The 24,102-nt window shown below is 43.5% G+C and overlaps 1 protein-coding gene across 2 annotated transcripts in view; it reads right to left on the bottom strand.

The window, feature by feature from the left end:
• OTUD7A (OTU deubiquitinase 7A) overlaps nt 1–24,102 on the bottom strand; it is a 1,296,873-nt gene that overhangs the window by 364,882 nt on the left and 907,889 nt on the right. For both annotated transcript variants that reach the window (XM_069624347.1, XM_069624348.1), the window contains one exon: nt 17,256–17,438. In XM_069624347.1, coding sequence (XP_069480448.1) covers nt 17,256–17,438 — 183 coding nt within the window. The remainder of the gene's footprint in view (nt 1–17,255; nt 17,439–24,102) is intronic.

The raw sequence follows: 24,102 nt of genomic DNA, 5'->3' as shown, positions 1-24,102 counted from the left end.
TAATCAGTGGAGCACCATTACGATCTTATGGGATGATCGCCAATGGGCCACATGCCCTTACGCAGTACTAGTGGCTAGGAGCAACATATCGACCTTTCAGCTGGACTAGTGCCTACTTAATGGGACGGCCCTGCGGTTCTAGGCGCTTCCATGTTGCCTTTTTGAACGTGAATGTAGCCCCTGTGTACCATGAAGGAACAGGGCGTCACACAAGCAGAAGCTGGTCATTTATTGCGGATGCAGACCACAATAATGAAATATATTTTGGAGTTCATGACCTAATAGCTGTATGGGCTTGGTGATTTTGTTGTGCATTAAATTTTGATTATGATATTGACCGTGTAGCGTTATTCTTTGCAAGTAATGTAGCAAATTCCTATTTGTGGAGCGATGTATTGTGAGAAGATCTGCATTGGGTTCCGCCTTCTGAGTATAGTTGCGTGGTACTGTACTGGGCGCGTTTGCCTACGAAGCCCAGTGAGGTCAGGGATAGGGGCTGCCATTATGACTGTTTTAATGATGTCATGCTCAGGGGCGGGGGATTAGCTTTTGTGTAACAGATGCCGGTCAGCCAGGTGGATTGGTGGAATGATGTGATTATCAGAATATGGCTGGTCACAGGTGCCTGTGTTTGCGTGCGTTTCTTGGAGGGAGACTGAGGTCATGTCCATAGGAATAGCTTCTGTATTCGTGCCATCTGTGCCCTGCAGCTCCCATTGGCCCCTCTTGAGATGAGCCTGGCTGCTCAGTCACTCTGCCAACTTGTGTGGTACATGCTTATGCTGATGGTTGGTTTGTTTACTGGCAGGAGTACAGGGCTGGTGCAGTCTCACTCAGGATACTGCTTTGAATGTTGCCTTACACTGGTGTCAAGCGATGGGGGGCCTGTTTTTGTTTGTCTCATATTTCAGTTCATGTTGCTGGACTTGAACCTTCACATGCCTGAGCTGCATCAGTACGGCAATGGTGCCATGGCAAATATGGATGGCCACTCACAAGGCACTTGGAGCCCCTAGATTCATTTGTTCGTTGGCATGCATGGGTGACTTGTACATTTCACTGGTTGCATTGTGACTTCATTGCACCTACGAGGAGTTGTGCAATGTGGCCAGGGAGTGGTGTACAGGCACTCAGTAGGGCCTTTTACGGTTGGTTCGCGATGCCGTACTTCTCACCATGGCGGAATGGTACTTTCCGCCATGCTTGATGGCGTTAGGTATATGTCCGCTAGGGTCAGAATTCGCGTACCGTTGCGCCATGGTGGTAATTATGGTTTGGCATGGCGCGCGTGCGCGTACTTGGTGCAGTTAGCGTTGGCGTTCACTACGGTGTCGCTAATGGCATCGTACTTTACGGTGACGGGTCATAATCGCACCGAGCGCTATTCGATGGCGGTATTGCATTTCCTGGATCACATTCAGGGAGGCATTTAGACTTCAAAATTTTTCCCGAAGTGTTATTCAAAACAATGTTTTTAGCACACAAAAACACTTATTGGGGTCCACCTTTTCAGTGTGGAGGCTGATCCTTATGTTGGTACCATTTAATGGGTGACCTCAGAGGATGGATTTCACAGAAGATTCCTCATAATGTATGGGGGCTCCTGTCCTTAGGCATGGGGTGCCTGGGGCTGTTGTCCATTTCAGAGACGATTGTGTGATTTCATAAAAACTTGGGGCCACATTTCAGTGAGGAACTATTTTTACTTTTTATTCGACCTTCATAAGAAGTGTGTGGTCCCTGAGTTATACGTCACTCGGTAGTATTTCAAGAGTGAGGTTTTTGTAGGAGAAATTTAAACTTTAAAAGCAACGAACTTCGTCCATGGTGCAGAGTTATATGGTGTTGTTCACAGGGTATCCCGAGTTGGTTTTTGGAATATCCTTAGTTAAAAAGTGGTCGACCGGTTTCGATGAATTTAATTGATCATCTTCTTCAGGACCTTGATTTTGGCTTGTCTCTAGGAGATCAGGGGTATGGAAGGGGCACCGTCATCCCTTTTACCTAAGAGAAATCAAACCGAAATGGGTTTTAAATCTTGAGGTCACAGTGGTTCTTGAAGTTTTATTCTGTGGTATTTTCTATTAACTTAATACAATTAAATTGATATGCTAGCATTTTTTGACAGTCATTTGGCTATTTAGGCTAAAATGGACATAGAAGGCAGCTGGTGATTACCTCATATATAGTAACTGACAGCCGGGTCTTTTTTGTCATGCGTGACTCCAGTCCTGTAAGACATTAACAAGGTGTTTTTTATAAGACAAAAGCCTACGTGAGGCTGTATCATAAATGAGTCGTAATACAATTATAGGAGTGTCTAGTACCGTCTGATTTGGGGTTGACAGACGAAGCGCTGGTGTGCATTCATATCTCTGTGTTTACTTCCAAATGCAGTTCGCGGTATAGTGCGGGGAAACCCTTTGTTCTAAGAAGCGCCACTTTCTTGTAAAGAGGTGCTGTCCCAGTACCAGGCGCTTATGCCGTGTGGGAATACATCTGCCCACATTCATGCATCTGCCCACATAAAGACTCTACATGAAAAACATGTACATGCGCGGTGAATAGGTCTACATCCCAGTCCAAGATACCGGTCGCGGGCGCGGCTGGTATCCCAATAATAGTTCGCGGTCATGCGCGAGTGATCTTAATTCTGAAAGGGCCACGAGTGTTGACGCGTAAATCGCGTTCGACTTGGAATTCACTCACCGTGTGGCACAAATGCTTGCTGGTGTCTGTGAGACGCCGAAGGAGTTGTTCAGTTTTAGCAACCGTTGCCCAGCAACGGCGGCATTTATACGTTGGCCGTTTTTGCTGTTGATGATCCTCATTTTTGGGGGCCATCTTAGAGTGACTAGAGTTACATTTAAGGGGTATGCATTTTTGCACGGGCGGTTTAAGTGCGGGCTGCAAAGTAGCTGATGCAGTAGCCTTACTTTCTTTTGACTCCTGTATTCATTATGACAATCCTTTTTTTTAAAAAAATATATATATACAGTGGTCTCATTCCCTTATTAGTTTTTAGAAGGGGGGAAAAAAGCAAAGACAGTTTGTTATTCTAAGCAATATCCAAATTGTATTTTTGCCACCTACATATGTATTCGCCTTCTGTCTTCATCAAGGATGCTGGGCGGGGGACTAGGCGTAATTGCGATTCCTTATTTTGCGTGGCTTGGTGATTGAGTTATGTATAGGGGCGGGCGCAGGGCGGGGCCTCAGCGCTACTTGACTGCGGAGAGGAGGTTCCACATATGTAGGGGGTGTACATTATCGTTTCTCAGGTGTATCCCCAATAAGCGGAATCCCATATTGAGTTTCTTGTCATGCTTCTTCGTCTCTTTTTTGAACAATATCTTCATTTCATTAGGGCCAGGCTGTTCCACTGGATTTCTTCATTGAGTCCATTTTTCTCTGTATTGAGTCTAAAAATCCAGAGTTGTTCTCGTTTCAGGAGCATTTTTCCGAAATCCCCTCCCCTTCTGGGTGGGGTTAGTTTTTCCAAGATGGTCCATGTGAAGTCTTCTTGTTTGTGACCTTTTTTCACGAAATGGTTCACAAGGGGGGCTGTCAGTTTTTTTGTACGAATACATGATTTGTATTGTATTTAAGATCACTCGCGCATGACCGCGAACTATTATTGGGATACCAGCCGCGCCCGCGACCGGTATCTTGGACTGGGATGTAGACCTATTCACCGCGCATGTACATGTTTTTCATGTAGAGTCTTTATGTGGGCAGATGCATGAATGTGGGCAGATGTATTCCCACACGGCATAAGCGCCTGGTACTGGGACAGCACCTCTTTACAAGAAAGTGGCGCTTCTTAGAACAAAGGGTTTCCCCGCACTATACCGCAAACCGCATTTGGAAGTAAACACAGAGATATGAATGCACACCAGCGCTTCGTCTGTCAACCCCAAATCAGACGGTACTAGACACTCCTATAATTGTATTACGACTCATTTATGATACAGCCTCACGTAGGCTTTTGTCTTATAAAAAACACCTTGTTAATGTCTTACAGGACTGGAGTCACGCATGACAAAAAAGACCCGGCTGTCAGTTACTATATATGAGGTAATCACCAGCTGCCTTCTATGTCCATTTTAGCCTAAATAGCCAAATGACTGTCAAAAAATGCTAGCATATCAATTTAATTGTATTAAGTTAATAGAAAATACCACAGAATAAAACTTCAAGAACCACTGTGACCTCAAGATTTAAAACCCATTTCGGTTTGATTTCTCTTAGGTAAAAGGGATGACGGTGCCCCTTCCATACCCCTGATCTCCTAGAGACAAGCCAAAATCAAGGTCCTGAAGAAGATGATCAATTAAATTCATCGAAACCGGTCGACCACTTTTTAACTAAGGATATTCCAAAAACCAACTCGGGATACCCTGTGAACAACACCATATAACTCTGCACCATGGACGAAGTTCGTTGCTTTTAAAGTTTAAATTTCTCCTACAAAAATCTCACTCTTGAAATACTACCGAGTGACGTATAACTCAGGGACCACACACTTCTTATGAAGGTCGAATAAAAAGTAAAAATAGTTCCTCACTGAAATGTGGCCCCGAGTTTTTATGAAATCACACAATCGTCTCTGAAATGGACAACAGCCCCAGGCACCCCATGCCTAAGGAGGGGAGCCCCCATACATTATGAGGAATCTTCTGTGAAATCCATCCTCTGAGGTCACCCATTAAATGGTACCAACATAAGGATCAGCCTCCACACTGAAAAGGTGGACCCCAATAAGTGTTTTTGTGTGCTAAAAACATTGTTTTGAATAACACTTCGGGAAAAATTTTGAAGTCTAAATGCCTCCCTGAATGTGATCCAGTATATCTTAGTGCGGCGACTAGACTGCTGGGAAGTATTAAAATAACAACGGATCTGGAGTACTCCTCCGGTCAAAAAATAACCTACAACAAGAAGGAACAGTCTGGAAATTTTGGCTAAAAAAAGACATATTTTTTTAAACCACCAAATAATAAAAAAATGGCAGAAAATAATTACCTGGCATTTTCAGAAGATCTTGTGGAAGGCATTCTAGCGAACCCCTCCCTACTTGGAACAAATGCAACAATACAAGCCCTGACAAACAACGACGAATGGAATGAAATTGAAGCCCTAAGGAAAAAACTAATACGAACAGAGCTGCATGGTGCACTAATGGTAGAATATCTAAGAGCCCATGCAGCACCCAGTGGCTCATCATACACATAGAACCGAGAATCTTCCTAGACGACCTGCAATTTAGAAAAGACTGGTCCTTTATAGCTAACAAATGCACAAGAGATTGGCTAATTCTCATCATTAATACAGCCAAGACAGTTTCAGAAAAACTAATGAAGGACATCCAAACCAAATTAGATACCAACAAAGCCAATATCGCATTAGAGATTTACAATACTAAATTAGCAGCACTCGAGACATCATTGAAGGAATTCCATGAACGAAATCTGACAAGGAAGATCAACAAACTCAAAAAGGATCTGTCAGCCTTCTCACACGAGAAAATCTACCCATACACAACGGAAAACTACTTCTCTGAAGAGGCGAAACTAGCGAGAAAAAATGCTTTCCTACAAAGCCAACAAGTGGGTGGAAGACAGGTCAGAGGCAACAGATCGGGTTCCTCTAACAACTCTAGTATGAGCTCAGATGACGACCTCAGGGCACAACAACATCAATCAACCACAACAGGCCAACCTCGGAACACCTGGGGACGAGGGCGAGGCACCAACAATGTCCGTTTTTTAGGCCAACAAGGGAACCAACGAGGGAGGCCACGGTGGCAACCCTTTTCCCCAATGACAACCCGCAGTCGCGGCAAAGGATTCCAACAACCGAACCTTCCCTAGTCATGAACCTGTCATCACATATACTCACAGAAGCAGAAAGAAAAATTCTAGAAAAAGGACTCTCTTTTGTACCAACTGCTCGATATGACCCATTCCAAACAAGAATCGAAATAAAACAACTGGTCAGAAAAATAAGATTGAAACAATTCTTTCAAGAAACCACGGAAAAAGAAACTGGGAAATTTACGGACCTCCATCCGGCCTCACAATTCTTTCCTCCCACTGAAAGCAATACCTCAGAGTGCAACACTTTTGAACAAGCACTCATCAAAAAAGTGGAAATAATGGAAAAAGAACACAAATTCGTACACAACAACTACAGTAAAGCAGAAGCAGAGGCCTTAAAAACATTGGCCAATGATGATACAATAATAATCAAGCCAGCAGATAAGGGAGGAGCCACGGTCCTAATGGACACACAAAACTACCAACAGATGGTCAACACTCTGGTACAAGATCAGACCAGTTACAGAGCTCTTCCCTGTGATCCTACTCCATCTCTACGAAGATTGATTGCACCTATCGTGGAGGAGGCACTCAATGAGGAACACATTAACGAAAAAGAAGCCGCTTTCCTCACACCAACACATCCTAGACTGCCAGCGTTTTACGCACTACCAAAGGTACATAAAGGGACAATTCCCATACCTGGAAGACCCATAGTATCAGGAATCAACTCGATCCTGGAACCCCTGTCCCAATATGTAGACAGATTCCTACGTGACAGGATCCCCAAGATGACATCCTATGTAAAGGATTCAACGGCCATACTAAATCTGCTCACTGCTCTCCCTTTTGATGGAACTAACCAATGGCTAGTAACAATGGACATCGAAGCACTCTATACCAGTATTCCTCAGCAGGAGACAGTGGAAATGGTAAGAAGAACCCTGACTAATGACCAGAGTCTAACCCCAGGACATGTGGGCTTCATCACAGAACTTGCTAGAATAGCCCTAACTAGAAACTTTTTCATTCTGGAAAACGTATTCTTTCAGCAGATTTCCGGGACAGCAATGGGCGCAACTTTTGCGCCTAGTTTGGCTAATCTCTATGTTGAACATTTTGAAAAGGAATTCGTATATGAAGACACAAATCCCTATCGGGACAAAATAAAGGTCTGGAAAAGGTACATCGACGATGTCCTCATGATATTTGAAGGGTCTGAACAAGAACTCACAGCCTTCCACCAGTGGCTGAACAACTGTAATGCACACTTGAGATTCACCATTGAGGCCAACAGGACAGAGACACACTTCCTGGACCTTCATATCAAAAACCAAGGAAATGAACTGCTGGCACGGGTCTACAAAAAAGACACTGATAGGAATTCACTACTACAATACAACAGCTATCACCCGAAAGCCCTGAGGGATAATCTCCCATTTGGACAATTCCTCCGGTACCGCAGGACATGTACAAGATTGGAAGATTTCAAAGAACAATCTGCAGCTCTCAAGAAACAACTGAAAAAAAGAGGCTATCCGAAAAGAATCATTAATGACACATACAAAAGGGCAAGAAATATACCGAGAGAAATTACTCTCCAACAACACAAAAAAGATGAAAAAAGAGAAGAAATAACAGCAGTAATGAGTTATTCCCCCATGTTCAACCGCATCAAAAGAGAAATAAAAAAACTTTGGCCCATCCTAAATACAGGCGCCAGCTCCTTGCCTCTACCGTCCTTTGCCATCAAAAGACGTAGAAATCTAAGGGACAGTCTGGTCCACACTATGAGAGAACCAAGCAACAATGAGTCGGAGAATACTATCTGGGGAGCCAACAAGCCAATGGGACACACACCATGTGGAGGGTGCTCAATGTGCGCCCAAACCACACGCAGCAAATCGATCGAGATCGGATGGCACACACCATGGCAACAGAGGAGTTTCACCAATTGCAAATCCAAAGGGGTAATCTACCTCATCACGTGCCCATGCACCCTACGATATGTAGGCATGACAACAAGAGAAGTAAAAACTAGACTTATTGAACACAAATCATGTATTCGTACAAAAAAACTGACAGCCCCCCTTGTGAACCATTTCGTGAAAAAAGGTCACAAACAAGAAGACTTCACATGGACCATCTTGGAAAAACTAACCCCACCCAGAAGGGGAGGGGATTTCGGAAAAATGCTCCTGAAACGAGAACAACTCTGGATTTTTAGACTCAATACAGAGAAAAATGGACTCAATGAAGAAATCCAGTGGAACAGCCTGGCCCTAATGAAATGAAGATATTGTTCAAAAAAGAGACGAAGAAGCATGACAAGAAACTCAATATGGGATTCCGCTTATTGGGGATACACCTGAGAAACGATAATGTACACCCCCTACATATGTGGAACCTCCTCTCCGCAGTCAAGTAGTGCTGAGGCCCCGCCCTGCGCCCGCCCCTATACATAACTCAATCACCAAGCCACGCAAAATAAGGAATCGCAATTACGCCTAGTCCCCCGCCCAGCATCCTTGATGAAGACAGAAGGCGAATACATATGTAGGTGGCAAAAATACAATTTGGATATTGCTTAGAATAACAAACTGTCTTTGCTTTTTCCCCCCTTCTAAAAACTAATAAGGGAATGAGACCACTGTATATATATATTTTTTTTAAAAAAAGGATTGTCATAATGAATACAGGAGTCAAAAGAAAGTAAGGCTACTGCATCAGCTACTTTGCAGCCCGCACTTAAACCGCCCGTGCAAAAATGCATACCCCTTAAATGTAACTCTAGTCACTCTAAGATGGCCCCCAAAAATGAGGATCATCAACAGCAAAAACGGCCAACGTATAAATGCCGCCGTTGCTGGGCAACGGTTGCTAAAACTGAACAACTCCTTCGGCGTCTCACAGACACCAGCAAGCATTTGTGCCACACGGTGAGTGAATTCCAAGTCGAACGCGATTTACACGTCAACACTCATGGCCCTTTCAGAATTAAGATCACTCGCGCATGACCGCGAACTATTATTGGGATACCAGCCGCGCCCGCGACCGGTATCTTGGACTGGGATGTAGACCTATTCACCGCGCATGTACATGTTTTTCATGTAGAGTCTTTATGTGGGCAGATGCATGAATGTGGGCAGATGTATTCCCACACGGCATAAGCGCCTGGTACTGGGACAGCACCTCTTTACAAGAAAGTGGCGCTTCTTAGAACAAAGGGTTTCCCCGCACTATACCGCGAACCGCATTTGGAAGTAAACACAGAGATATGAATGCACACCAGCGCTTCGTCTGTCAACCCCAAATCAGACGGTACTAGACACTCCTATAATTGTATTACGACTCATTTATGATACAGCCTCACGTAGGCTTTTGTCTTATAAAAAACACCTTGTTAATGTCTTACAGGACTGGAGTCACGCATGACAAAAAAGACCCGGCTGTCAGTTACTATATATGAGGTAATCACCAGCTGCCTTCTATGTCCATTTTAGCCTAAATAGCCAAATGACTGTCAAAAAATGCTAGCATATCAATTTAATTGTATTAAGTTAATAGAAAATACCACAGAATAAAACTTCAAGAACCACTGTGACCTCAAGATTTAAAACCCATTTCGGTTTGATTTCTCTTAGGTAAAAGGGATGACGGTGCCCCTTCCATACCCCTGATCTCCTAGAGACAAGCCAAAATCAAGGTCCTGAAGAAGATGATCAATTAAATTCATCGAAACCGGTCGACCACTTTTTAACTAAGGATATTCCAAAAACCAACTCGGGATACCCTGTGAACAACACCATATAACTCTGCACCATGGACGAAGTTCGTTGCTTTTAAAGTTTAAATTTCTCCTACAAAAACCTCACTCTTGAAATACTACCGAGTGACGTATAACTCAGGGACCACACACTTCTTATGAAGGTCGAATAAAAAGTAAAAATAGTTCCTCACTGAAATGTGGCCCCAAGTTTTTATGAAATCACACAATCGTCTCTGAAATGGACAACAGCCCCAGGCACCCCATGCCTAAGGACAGGAGCCCCCATACATTATGAGGAATCTTCTGTGAAATCCATCCTCTGAGGTCACCCATTAAATAGTACCAACATAAGGATCAGCCTCCACACTGAAAAGGTGGACCCCAATAAGTGTTTTTGTGTGCTAAAAACATTGTTTTGAATAACACTTCGGGAAAAATTTTGAAGTCTAAATGCCTCCCTGAATGTGATCCAGTATATCTTAGTGCGGCGACTAGACTGCTGGGAAGTATTAAAATAACAACGGATCTGGAGTACTCCTCCGGTCAAAAAATAACCTACAACAAGAAGGAACAGTCTGGAAATTTTGGCTAAAAAAAGACATATTTTTTTAAACCACCAAATAATAAAAAAATGGCAGAAAATAATTACCTGGCATTTTCAGAAGATCTTGTGGAAGGCATTCTAGCGAACCCCTCCCTACTTGGAACAAATGCAACAATACAAGCCCTGACAAACAACGACGAATGGAATGAAATTGAAGCCCTAAGGAAAAAACTAATACGAACAGAGCTGCATGGTGCACTAATGGTAGAATATCTAAGAGCCCATGCAGCACCCAGTGGGCTCATCATACACATAGAACCGAGAATCTTCCTAGACGACCTGCAATTTAGAAAAGACTGGTCCTTTATAGCTAACAAATGCACAAGAGATTGGCTAATTCTCATCATTAATGCAGCCAAGACAGTTTCAGAAAAACTAATGAAGGACATCCAAACCAAATTAGATACCAACAAAGCCAATATCGCATTAGAGATTTACAATACTAAATTAGCAGCACTCGAGACATCATTGAAGGAATTCCATGAACTAAATCTTACAAGGAAGATCAACAAACTCAAAAAGGATCTGTCAGCCTTCTCACACGAGAAAATCTACCCATACACAACGGAAAACTACTTCTCTGAAGAGGCGAAACTAGCGAGGAAAAATGCTTTCCTACAAAGCCAACAAGTGGGTGGAAGACAGGTCAGAGGCAACAGATCGGGTTCCTCTAACAACTCTAGTATGAGCTCAGATGACGACCTCAGGGCACAACAACATCAATCAACCACAACAGGCCAACCTCGGAACACCTGGGGACAAGGGCGAGGCACCAACAATGTCCGTTTTTTAGGCCAACAAGGGAACCAACGAGGGAGGCCACGGTGGCAACCCTTTTCCCCAATGACAACCCGCAGTCGCGGCAAAGGATTCCAACAACCGAACCTTCCCTAGTCATGAACCTGTCATCACATATACTCACAGAAGCAGAAAGAAAAATTCTAGAAAAAGGACTCTCTTTTGTACCAACTGCTCGATATGACCCATTCCAAACAAGAATCGAAATAAAACAACTGGTCAGAAAAATAAGATTGAAACAATTCTTTCAAGAAACCACGGAAAAAGAAACTGGGAAATTTACGGACCTCCATCCGGCCTCACAATTCTTTCCTCCCACTGAAAGCAATACCTCAGAGTGTAACACTTTTGAACAAGCACTCATCAAAAAAGTGGAAATAATGGAAAAAGAACACAAATTCGTACACAACAACTACAGTAAAGCAGAAGCAGAGGCCTTAAAAACATTGGCCAATGATGATACAATAATAATCAAGCCAGCAGATAAGGGAGGAGCCACGGTCCTAATGGACACACAAAACTACCAACAGATGGTCAACACTCTGGTACAAGATCAGACCAGTTACAGAGCTCTTCCCTGTGATCCTACTCCATCTCTACGAAGATTGATTGCACCTATCGTGGAGGAGGCACTCAATGAGGAACACATTAACGAAAAAGAAGCCGCTTTCCTCACACCAACACATCCTAGACTGCCAGCGTTTTACGCACTACCAAAGGTACATAAAGGGACAATTCCCATACCTGGAAGACCCATAGTATCAGGAATCAACTCGATCCTGGAACCCCTGTCCCAATATGTAGACAGATTCCTACGTGACAGGATCCCCAAGATGACATCCTATGTAAAGGATTCAACGGCCATACTAAATCTGCTCACTGCTCTCCCTTTTGATGGAACTAACCAATGGCTAGTAACAATGGACATCGAAGCACTCTATACCAGTATTCCTCAGCAGGAGACAGTGGAAATGGTAAGAAGAACCCTGACTAATGACCAGAGTCTAACCCCAGGACATGTGGGCTTCATCACAGAACTTGCTAGAATAGCCCTAACTAGAAACTTTTTCATTCTGGAAAACGTATTCTTTCAGCAGATTTCCGGGACAGCAATGGGCGCAACTTTTGCGCCTAGTTTGGCTAATCTCTGTGTTGAACATTTTGAAAAGGAATTCGTATATGAAGACACAAATCCCTATCGGGACAAAATAAAGGTCTGGAAAAGGTACATCGACGATGTTCTCATGATATTTGAAGGGTCTGAACAAGAACTCACAGCCTTCCACCAGTGGCTGAACAACTGTAATGCACACTTGAGATTCACCATTGAGGCCAACAGGACAGAGACACACTTCCTGGACCTTCATATCAAAAATCAAGGAAATGAACTGCTGGCACGGGTCTACAAAAAAGACACTGATAGGAATTCACTACTACAATACAACAGCTATCACCCGAAAGCCCTGAGGGATAATCTCCCATTTGGACAATTCCTCCGGTACCGCAGGACATGTACAAGATTGGAAGATTTCAAAGAACAATCTGCAGCTCTCAAGAAACAACTGAAAAAAAGAGGCTATCCGAAAAGAATCATTAATGACACATACAAAAGGGCAAGAAATATACCGAGAGAAATTACTCTCCAACAACACAAAAAAGATGAAAAAAGAGAAGAAATAACAGCAGTAATGAGTTATTCCCCCATGTTCAACCGCATCAAAAGAGAAATAAAAAAACTTTGGCCCATCCTAAATACAGGCGCCAGCTCCTTGCCTCTACCGTCCTTTGCCATCAAAAGACGTAGAAATCTAAGGGACAGTCTGGTCCACACTATGAGAGAACCAAGCAACAATGAGTCGGAGAATACTATCTGGGGAGCCAACAAGCCAATGGGACACACACCATGTGGAGGGTGCTCAATGTGCGCCCAAACCACACGCAGCAAATCGATCGAGATCGGATGGCACACACCATGGCAACAGAGGAGTTTCACCAATTGCAAATCCAAAGGGGTAATCTACCTCATCACGTGCCCATGCACCCTACGATATGTAGGCATGACAACAAGAGAAGTAAAAACTAGACTTATTGAACACAAATCATGTATTCGTACAAAAAAACTGACAGCCCCCCTTGTGAACCATTTCGTGAAAAAAGGTCACAAACAAGAAGACTTCACATGGACCATCTTGGAAAAACTAACCCCACCCAGAAGGGGAGGGGATTTCGGAAAAATGCTCCTGAAACGAGAACAACTCTGGATTTTTAGACTCAATACAGAGAAAAATGGACTCAATGAAGAAATCCAGTGGAACAGCCTGGCCCTAATGAAATGAAGATATTGTTCAAAAAAGAGACGAAGAAGCATGACAAGAAACTCAATATGGGATTCCGCTTATTGGGGATACACCTGAGAAACGATAATGTACACCCCCTACATATGTGGAACCTCCTCTCCGCAGTCAAGTAGTGCTGAGGCCCCGCCCTGCGCCCGCCCCTATACATAACTCAATCACCAAGCCACGCAAAATAAGGAATCGCAATTACGCCTAGTCCCCCGCCCAGCATCCTTGATGAAGACAGAAGGCGAATACATATGTAGGTGGCAAAAATACAATTTGGATATTGCTTAGAATAACAAACTGTCTTTGCTTTTTTCCCCCCTTCTAAAAACTAATAAGGGAATGAGACCACTGTATATATATATTTTTTTTAAAAAAAGGATTGTCATAATGAATACAGGAGTCAAAAGAAAGTAAGGCTACTGCATCAGCTACTTTGCAGCCCGCACTTAAACTGCCCGTGCAAAAATGCATACCCCTTAAATGTAACTCTAGTCACTCTAAGATGGCCCCCAAAATGAGGATCATCAACAGCAAAAACGGCCAACGTATAAATGCCGCCGTTGCTGGGCAACGGTTGCTAAAACTGAACAACTCCTTCGGCGTCTCACAGACACCAGCAAGCATTTGTGCCACACGGTGAGTGAATTCCAAGTCGAACGCGATTTACGCGTCAACACTCGTGGCCCTTTCAGAATTAAGATCACTCGCGCATGACCGCGAACTATTATTGGGATACCAGCCGCGCCCGCGACCGGTATCTTGGACTGGGATGTAGACCTATTCACCCCGCATGTACATGTTTTTCATGTAGAGTCTTTATGTGGGCAGATGCATGAATGTGGGCAGATGTATTCCCACACGGCATAAGCGCCTGGTACTGGGACAGCACCTCTTTACAAGAAAGTGGCGCTTCTTAGAACAAAGGGTTTCCCCGCACTATACCGCGAACCGCATTTGGAAGTAAACACAGAGATATGAATGCACACCAGCGCTTCGTCTGTCAACCCCAAATCAGATGGTACTAGACACTCCTATAATTGTATTACGACTCATTTATGATACAGCCTCACGTAGGCTTTTGTCTTATAAAAAACACCTTGTTAATGTCTTACAGGACTGGAGTCACGCATGACAAAAAAGACCCGGCTGTCAGTTACTATATATGAGGTAATCACCAGCTGCCTTCTATGTCCATTTTAGCCTAAATAGCCAAATGACTGTCAAAAATGCTAGCATATCAATTTAATTGTATTAAGTTAATAGAAAATACCACAGAATAAAACTTCAAGAACCACTGTGACCTCAAGATTTAAAACCCATTTCGGTTTGATTTCTCTTAGGTAAAAGGGATGACGGTGCCCCTTCCATACCCCTGATCTCCTAGAGACAAGCCAAAATCAAGGTCCTGAAGAAGATGATCAATTAAATTCATCGAAACCGGTCGACCACTTTTTAACTAAGGATATTCCAAAAACCAACTCGGGATACCCTGTGAACAACACCATATAACTCTGCACCATGGACGAAGTTCGTTGCTTTTAAAGTTTAAATTTCTCCTACAAAAACCTCACTCTTGAAATACTACCGAGTGACGTATAACTCAGGGACCACACACTTCTTATGAAGGTCGAATAAAAAGTAAAAATAGTTCCTCACTGAAATGTGGCCCCAAGTTTTTATGAAATCACACAATCGTCTCTGAAATGGACAACAGCCCCAGGCACCCCATGCCTAAGGACAGGAGCCCCCATACATTATGAGGAATCTTCTGTGAAATCCATCCTCTGAGGTCACCCATTAAATGGTACCAACATAAGGATCAGCCTCCACACTGAAAAGGTGGACCCCAATAAGTGTTTTTGTGTGCTAAAAGGTATTGCATTTCCGCCATCGTTTTTCGATTTCCGCCAGGGTCGTAATGAGGGCCAGTGGGATAAAGCTGCAGTTCTTGTCCATCTGATTAATCCCCACTTCCTGCAGGCCAATCATTGTGAGTTCCCTGTTTCCACGATAAAGTGCAGAGAAGTGATCTACCCAGGTTGTCTCTGAGATGAAACCCTGGAGTAAACTGCCAGATGTTTTGCACTCCGACCCCAACAATGGACCAAAATTCACAGTAGTCGCTGTTCTCAATGGCAGAGAGCTTGAAATCTGCTCTGCCCAACCTGTTTACTTGCGCTTGATACGGTAGCGATAATAACTCCTAGCTTCTTGTAGAGTCAACCCGAGGTTTTCAATCTGGAGTGCTGATTGAAATCAATTTGTTTAAATGTACGGGATGCGCACTCAGCATTCCGTTCATTCAAACAAAAACTTACCTAAAATGGCCGCCATGGAAATTGAAGGTAGTGCTCCATGTGGAGGTCCTCTTCCATTACCAATGCGGCCCGGGAAAAGACAGCGCCAGTGGTTCCGGTATCTGTTAAGTGGGGTCGGGTTGAGGCGGGAACAGAGTTAAGGAGAAGTGGAAGGGAAGATAGTGGGGTGGGAGTTGTCAGCCTCCAGTTTGCTCAAAACGCAAGCTAGGGTAGTTGGATTCAGCCCAAGATTCGAGCAACCTGATTGACAACAGCGCCCGCCCCGGGTGCTAATAGAAAAACAAATCAAATGGTTAAAAAGCTATTTTTAACAGAAACAAGTGCTGTACTACACACAATGGAATTTTTGTTCATTACGAATTTCAGTCCACCAAAAATACCCCCAAGCTTGCAAGTGGGGTATTCAATCCTATTTGCTAGTTCCAAAGGATAAGAAAAAAGTTGAATCAGGATGAACTTAAAACTCATCTGACAGCAGGGCATGTAGTCACACAGTTGCCTTGCTGATCCTAATGAATTACTACACACCCACCCCAGACCCATTAATAGGGTGTGCACATATTTTTTAAGAAGGGGTGCTTTGCAAACCTTTTGAACACGTTAATGATCAAAAATACTATTACCGCACAAAAGGGTTAATTTTACAAATATGTTTAATGTTCATTCTTTTGGAACACTGTGGCTGAGAACGCTTTGGCATCTAATATTGCATTTTGTATGTGGTGGTTACTACTAGTGTCTTTGCTTGTTTCTAAACACTCCCCATTGTAGCATAAAAAAGTAAAGTAGGTTCAGAGAACTAATATAAATTGAACACAATGAGGAAAATTGGTTGAGTGGGAAATCAGAAATTAGAACCTATGCCTCCCTGAGCCAGCCTGGGTGGATAGCTGACGCGTTCATCGCTTGCTGCTCACATGGTGCCAGCCCACATGTTCCAAGTTTGAATCCCACGACAGACAATAAAGTATTCTTAACTTAGCCGTTAGACCAAATGTCAATCAAGTTTTTGAGAAAATACGTTATTTTTGCTTCAACTAAAAAAAAATCAACAATAGCAAAGTATTGTAATGAACCCATTCATCAACAAGAAATAATATGGACTCTAACAATATGAAAAAGGGCAGATGTATGCTTGTCACTGTATGTTTGTCCGATGCTGTAGCTTCACCTGTTGTCACCGCTAGAGGGAGCTGTTGCCTTAGGATCGGATATACACTAGTCGAATTCACATAGCTTTGCCTGTTGTCACTGCTAGAGGGAGCTGCTGGCTTAGGATATACAGTGATCCTACCGTGTCAATGAAAACATGTACTGTGGCCCGTGTGCACAGACGAGGCTTTACATTAGTTATCTTAAATAATGTAAAAATGTCTGACCTTTAGAAAATCTGACCTGGGGTACATTTTGGCTTGTGGGGACACAAGTTATAAGTGGGGGTCAGGAGAGACTTTCAAAGGTCTCCAATTCACAACTGCCCTGGTCCTTCCTTTACATGCAAGCTTTCTCATCAGGGAAATCAAATCTTGTATATTTGTTGGGTTAGAACCACCACAGCTTGCAGATAATGTGTTCTGCCCGTTTCCAGCATGTATACCTTACCTTGAGCAATGTCCTCCTGCCTCTGCAGACCAGTCCGCTCCACCTTGTTCGACTGTTGGACCAGCTCCCGCTCCTGTTGCTTGAAGTACCTCCCTTCATTAAACACCTGGGGTAGGTTTGCCGTGTGCACCTGCCGTAGTTGCTCATAGTCGTTGAGCGCAGCCGTCAGGTCCCAGTTTTTTCCTGAAAACACAGATACAAGGAAGGCAGTGACTTGGCAGCTAAAGACAACAATGTTCATACGACTTCAGAGGTGGACTGGCCTGTTAGGAAATGGGGTTGTTATATGAGAAGTTAGAACCTATGAAGGGCTGATTATGTAATGTATTCAGTTAACTCAAAAACAGTGTGTATTTCGCTTTATAGATCAAGAAAAAAATAGATGGCTAACAGGGATAGGTATCAGAGGGGGGAGGTTGAAACACATTAGAAATATGGGGGGGAACTTCCCATCAGGAGCAGGAGGACAGGCAATTTGGTAATGTGAACAAAATGTATGGGAACCGTACACATAGATCCTGGTTATGTCAGACCAGTGTCAGTGAAATATAGGGTCGGTCCATAAGAGATTGGCTGTGCCTGATCCATACCATCCGATCAGCTGCCTCAACCTCTCAAGGGTTATCGCACCTTTTATGCAGGTCAGTCTGTATCTGATGCCAACATCTCTTTTAGTAGAGTTCAGCATGCCAACCCACCAACCTTTTGGGCTGAAAAGCTAATATTCTCAGTCGGAGAAGCATCGCTGAGTTGTTTCATAGCGGCAAATGTCTTTGATATTTTCCTCATGATTTGTTTGAACATAGCTTATATGCATAGGCCGTGTCAATTTATTGGCTGCCTATCTGTAGGTTTTACCAGTGAGATGTGACCAAGCGGTTATTTTGCTGTATAGTGATCCTATATGATGAGAACACAATGATTCTGAATGCCACAAGATCAATATGACTTATTTAAATCATATTGATCTTGTTATTATAGAGAGGCAAATGTACAGATGGTACTTGGGATACTTATGTGTTGGTAAAAAAATATATGTTGTATTTCACTGATGGTTTCAGTTCCCTACTTCTGGAGTTGAAAGTGCAGAAGATATAGATACAATCCAACATATTGCATTTGTTCAAATCCTGAAGAAGGTCATGTAAAGGATAAGTGTGACTGAAACATATGCGATCATATGAATTTCCACATATCTAAGACCATTCATTTCAATTGGGAGCTGCAAATGGGGTGAAATTCATGGAGTGTCTCTAATTGAAACAATAGATATGTGGAGTACAATTCAGAAGTACAATTTTGTATAAATAAATCGTACATCATTTTGTAATGTAGATTTAATTGTTTTTCCTGAATTATTATGAAATATAATAAATACTCAACATTTTTTTTAAAGTGTTAAAAATACATTTCTGTTGCCTTTGTTGCTTTGAAATTGTCATATTTTGTTTTGATTATGACATTTTTCTTGGAATTAAATCGACCATTACATTCTTTGTTACTAAATATAATTTCTCGTGCAAGTTTATTGCATAGTATTTTCCTATTAAATATGCTGGCACAGAAACAACACGTTGACCACATTTATCACACATCAAGGATACAGTCAACTGAAGGCTAAATCAGCAGATTGTGGGGGTACATCATGTCCAAAACCCCACACCTGTCTAGTCTGCCTAAGAAGCATCATCGGCACTGACAACTGTGGCCAGCAGCAGGCCACTTTTTGCCAGCGGCCCACAAACAATTGGGGAAGGTGTGCCAACAGCAACATGCATCTTTGGGAAAAGGTCCCCTGGACTACACCATGCGGTATGGGGAGACCTGCTGCTTTTATTGCAGGAAGTCTGTTAGTGGTGGGGAGCTGGACTACATAGTGGTGGCGGGCAACCTCAGAAGACCTATAGAGCTCCACCACCCTTCCCTTCTATTGAGTGTGGTTCAAGGGGGAAGGAATGAGGCAGGTATGCAGGGAGGACTGATCTCACAGGGGAACCCCATCTTCCCACTGAGCCACTAGAGCGGCAGTAGTCTGTGGGAGAGCTGGAGAAATCTATGAAGCCTCTATGGGAGAGCTCGAGAATCTTAGTGGGTGGCGGCACCCTGTGAAGAAACCTGAGAACCATAAGGGGTGGCTGCACCCTGTGGGAGAACCTAAGACAAATAATGAGAGGCTATGTCCTGTAAAAGAGCCAGAATAACTTAGAAGGCACTTGCGACCTGTAAAAAAAAAGCAGAGAATCTTAAGGAGTGGTTGCACCCTGTGGGAGAAACTGAGAACCTTAAGGGTGACTGTGACCTAGTGGGAAATCCTGTTAAAGTTAGTGAGTGATGGCCTCCTGAGAAAAAAAATGAACATTTTAAGGGGTGACTGAGTACCTGGGATCCTTAGTTGGTGGCTGAGCCCTGTGAAAATCCTGAGAACCATAGTAGGTTACAAAGCCATGTGTGGGAACCTAAACGTCTTAGTGCAAGGCTGCAGCCTGTGGGAAAACCTGAGAACTCTATTGGGTGGCTTCCTCCTGTGGGAGAACCTGATAACCTGAGGTTCTAGCACATTATACAGCTACTCACTAAGCATCTTAAGGGGTGGCTACACTCTGCAAAAGAGTCAGAGAACGATAGCGAATGGCTATGCGCTGAGAAATAAACTGCAGCCTTACGGGGGTGACTGTGCCTTGAGGCAGGACGTAAGCGGGTGGCCGTGCCCTGAGGAAGAATCTTAAAAGGTACCTATGTTCTGTGAAAGAGCCAAGGCCCGTAGTGAGCAGCTGTGCCCTGTGAATAAAAGGAGAACCTTAAGGGATGGCTGCAGCATGTGAAAGAACATGAGCACCTTAAGGGAAAGCTGCGGCCTGTAGAAGGACCTTAAGATGGGCTACACCCTGTGAAAGAGCCTAAGAACCTTAGTGAGGTGGCATGCCTTGTTGAAGGGCCTGAGAACGTTAATGTGGGGCCGCACCCTTGGAAGAACAGGTTAACCTATGACAAGTGTGTGATCAGGATTCCAATAGTCAATGCAACGGCATGTGTAAGAGAGCAACTGATCCGTTTTTCTCAGCCACAGCCCCTGCTACAGCTATTCGTGTAACAACCACATGCACCATGAAACAACCCATCTAAACGTATCCGTGCCTGACATGTACCGGGTAGCCAATCATCATGATCATCCTCCAAGCTGGTGTGTTGACTGCATGTTGACGTTGCTCTATAGTCTTCCGCAGTTAAATGCTTCTTTATTTTTATGAATATTAGTTGTTCAGCATATGGCATTGTGGGGCCTCTCCTGCAGTTAGGGATAATAGCCGACGCTATTTTCTCTAATTTCACAAGTACCGCCATCCAGATGGACTGCTTACATACCAATACTGTAATGAGTCATCATGCCTTTCGTTGAGTAAATTACCCACTGATAGGCAACAAGCATCTATGCAGTTGATGGTCTGTTGTCTGTTCCTGTTGATGGCCTGCATGTATTCAAGATGCTTGAGTCACTGAAGAGGATTGAAAAAGCTAAATTTGAGGTTGTGGACTTCAAGTCCCATAGTTCCCAAAATACTGGGACAAAGAAGAGGACTGCAGAGGCAGAAGACTGCAAGTTTCAGTGAATTATGAATTATGATCCACACCTCAGGGAGACTTGGATGCATACAAAGCCGCCTCAGGTGCAGGCCATTGACAAGAAGGTGAAGAAGAGCAGTAGCAGAAGGTGGAGTAGTTTTCCTACCTCGACATGGCAGAAGAAGCAGAACTCAGCTGTGAACCGAGATGCCTGGACCACAATTGTGTGTAAAGTGAATGCCGGTCCAGAGCGGGTCTCCTATGCTCGTGTTTTTAGCTACAGAGGTAGCGCAGCAGAAAGCGCACCATTTAGCAGGTTTTCCCCACTGTCAGCTGAGCACCGGTGGTAGTAAAGCTCTGGAAATCTATGGGAGCCAGGAGAGCACTGAAATTGGCGGATGGTGGCCACGGAAAGCCGCAAAGGAGAGGTTGGTGGGTCGTTCAGAGAAACAGAAGCAGAGGACCTGGAGGTAGCAAGGCGAACCGATGCTCACCCGGTGAGTTCACTGTTACATATTGACCCCAGAGCGCTCCGTAACCACCTACTGCCCAAGTCCAGGGATCTGAACCTTAGAATTGTGAACTGTAACAAAGTAACATTAAAGAGGAGGAAACCTGTTGAACACCGAACTAATCTGAAGCAGGCTAGTTCTTCTGTTATGAACCAAGCTTGATTTAAAGAGATGCAGGTGGCAGAATAAGAGCTTGATTATCATACCAGAAGAGTGAGATTATGACATTGTGGGAGATAATCAGAGCCAGCAACAAGAAAGGCCAATTTTCATAGAAGAAAAGACAAACAATCATTGCCAAAGCCAAAAGAAATATATACCTAGGCAATTAAGAAATAACCTGAATTGCCAAAGCCAAACGAAGGCATTTGAGAATTTCAGTGTTGGTAAAAACTATTGCCCATATGAAAAAGAGGTCCTAAGAGTAAATGGCTTAAACCCACATTGCCAAAGCAGTGTGAAAGTGAAACAGAATCCTTATCAACAGTTGGTTAATGCCAAAGAGCAAGAGCAAGAGTGGCAGGAATGCTGCCCTTCTGAAAGAAGAGATTCAGAAGGAGTGGAGCATAACTTGCAGAGTGTGTGGCAATCACACAGGTGCAACAAACAGCATCAGTGTCATTCTTGTTTCCATTGCAGAGTTTCTTATACTTGATGTTGTGGAGTAAAAAGACATTGCTAACCTGTTTGAGCATAACCTTTACCGCAGAAGTACTTGCAAGTAGTAGTTAATCTGGCTTGGCAGGGGGAATACACCAGGTCAGGAAACGTTGTAGTATTTTGATCTTGTGGAAACCAATGAAGTAAAGAAATATTCTCTGCTGATGAAAAGAAGTTGTTTCAAGATCTTAGTTGCAAGTAAAAAGGGGAAACTTGTTTGTTGAATACAAGTTGGAACGTTGTTTTATCAAGTGGGAACCAAAAGAGAGCTGAAGTGGAACTTTGTTACAAGACTGGATTTCCTTAAGCATTTTGCAACTGTTGAATAGAATCCTGCCTAAATCTGGGGAAGAGGAATTCACCCAAATTAGAAGGAGAAACAGTTGTTATTATGTGAACGTAACTGTTAAACTTGTTGCTGTTGAACTGCCATATAATACCTTATTAAGTGAGAGGGACAGAAACTGAGTATTTCCTTCAGTTTATTTTAGCCAAGGAAATCCTCATCAGGGTAGGGACAGTGAAGCGTTTATCCAACCGTTTGAATTAATAAAATTGCATCTTTTGAACAACCTTCACAAAGTTGTCCACCTTACATTTATGACCCCTCACACTGTCCGTAGAGGATTCAGGCCTATTAGCTACAGGGGATAAGGAACACTCTGTAGGGACCACTTTAGCCCACTTAGCTACCTAGCAGGAACATCAATTGCACTAAGTTGATCTCTACAGTGAAGCAATGAAAGACTCTGATGCAGTAAAAAAGTAATTTTACAAATACCATGAAGTCTTGAATCCGATTGCTTACCCAGAGGAAAACTTGGTGGGTTCAAGCCTCTACTGCTGTAATCAGTCTACATCGTTCCAGTCACATGTTACTGTCCTGGTGTGGGAGACTAGTCCTAGTAGCCTTTGATAATTAATTATATCTGACTGTTCAATGTGTTCATAGTCACACTGTTCTTACCAGCATTATTTATTTATTTATTTGTTTGTGTTAGGCCAGGGCCTCCATGCATCAGGGCGCAGATGAAGGAAGGAGGACCTGACGAGTGTATTTTAAATAAAAGCAGAGCATATATCTGCTGCATTTCATGTGATGCAGTGGCAGTGTGATTTGATGTGTGCAATATAAATGGCTTAAAACACGTTCATGCTTTATTTCCACATAGAACACTGGGACGGTGTCTTACACGAACAGCCGGTCGGATAGAGAAACTTCTTAGAATTGAGAAAGGGCCACTATACAGGGAAGGGCAAATGACTTGGTTGGTAAAGTGTACACCAATGAAATGGGCAATGGCAACATCTGTTTTTACAATGCTGTGCCGCAGCAAGATTGTAACACCAATTAGCACCCTGGAGAGTGGCACCATCCAATCAGGAGGCTGGAAATGCGGGCTGCGGGCTGGTAAAGCTGGTACCCGCTCGTATTCTATTCCTCCTTTCAGTATCACTCCTCCGAACCACCATTTTTTCTCCATTCCCGCTTTGCCCACATTCCCCTGTCTACACCTCCTGCTTCCCTCCTTACTTGCCCAAACCCCATGATGAATGCCCCTCTCCTCATCACCCCTATGCCATCTTAAGATGCACTTCAACCAGGGACGTCATTTCATCAAAATGCCAGGGTTGCAGAAGTGACATCACATGACCCTTAACCTCCTGATGACATCGCAGGAAGTGGTGTAATTTGACTCCACCCCCAAGTGACATCTAATTTCAGACAGATATAAGAACCGACGCACAGAGGGAGGTATGATTTGCCATGATTACACATTCAGGGAATGTCATTTTCTAGATTCGACGTGGGGTCTATATGTAAAACATACATAATGCAGTATTTCTAACAGGGTAACCGAAATCTGGAATGCAGGCTACAGCTAGGGTATGAAACATCTATAGATTAATGGACACAGAAGTACATGTTATCTGTGGCGTCGCTGTGTTAAACAAGCCAAAAAAGCACTGACCGGGGAGGTGTGCGCTGCTGTTTAACCAGGAGAAAAATGCTGCACAAGCGAAGCCTGAAAAGTAAATCACTGACCAGGATTTAGTATCAATAAAATTCCCTGGTTATAAATGTATATCTGATTCAGCGACCACTACGATAG

The sequence above is a fragment of the Ambystoma mexicanum genome, chromosome 11 (genome assembly GCF_040938575.1).
Source record: "Ambystoma mexicanum isolate Mex_15411 chromosome 11, UKY_AmexF1_1, whole genome shotgun sequence".
NCBI classification, from domain to species: domain Eukaryota; kingdom Metazoa; phylum Chordata; class Amphibia; order Caudata; family Ambystomatidae; genus Ambystoma; species Ambystoma mexicanum.
Note: the sequence above shows the minus strand (reverse complement) of the source record. Positions and strands in the feature narration are given on the sequence as shown.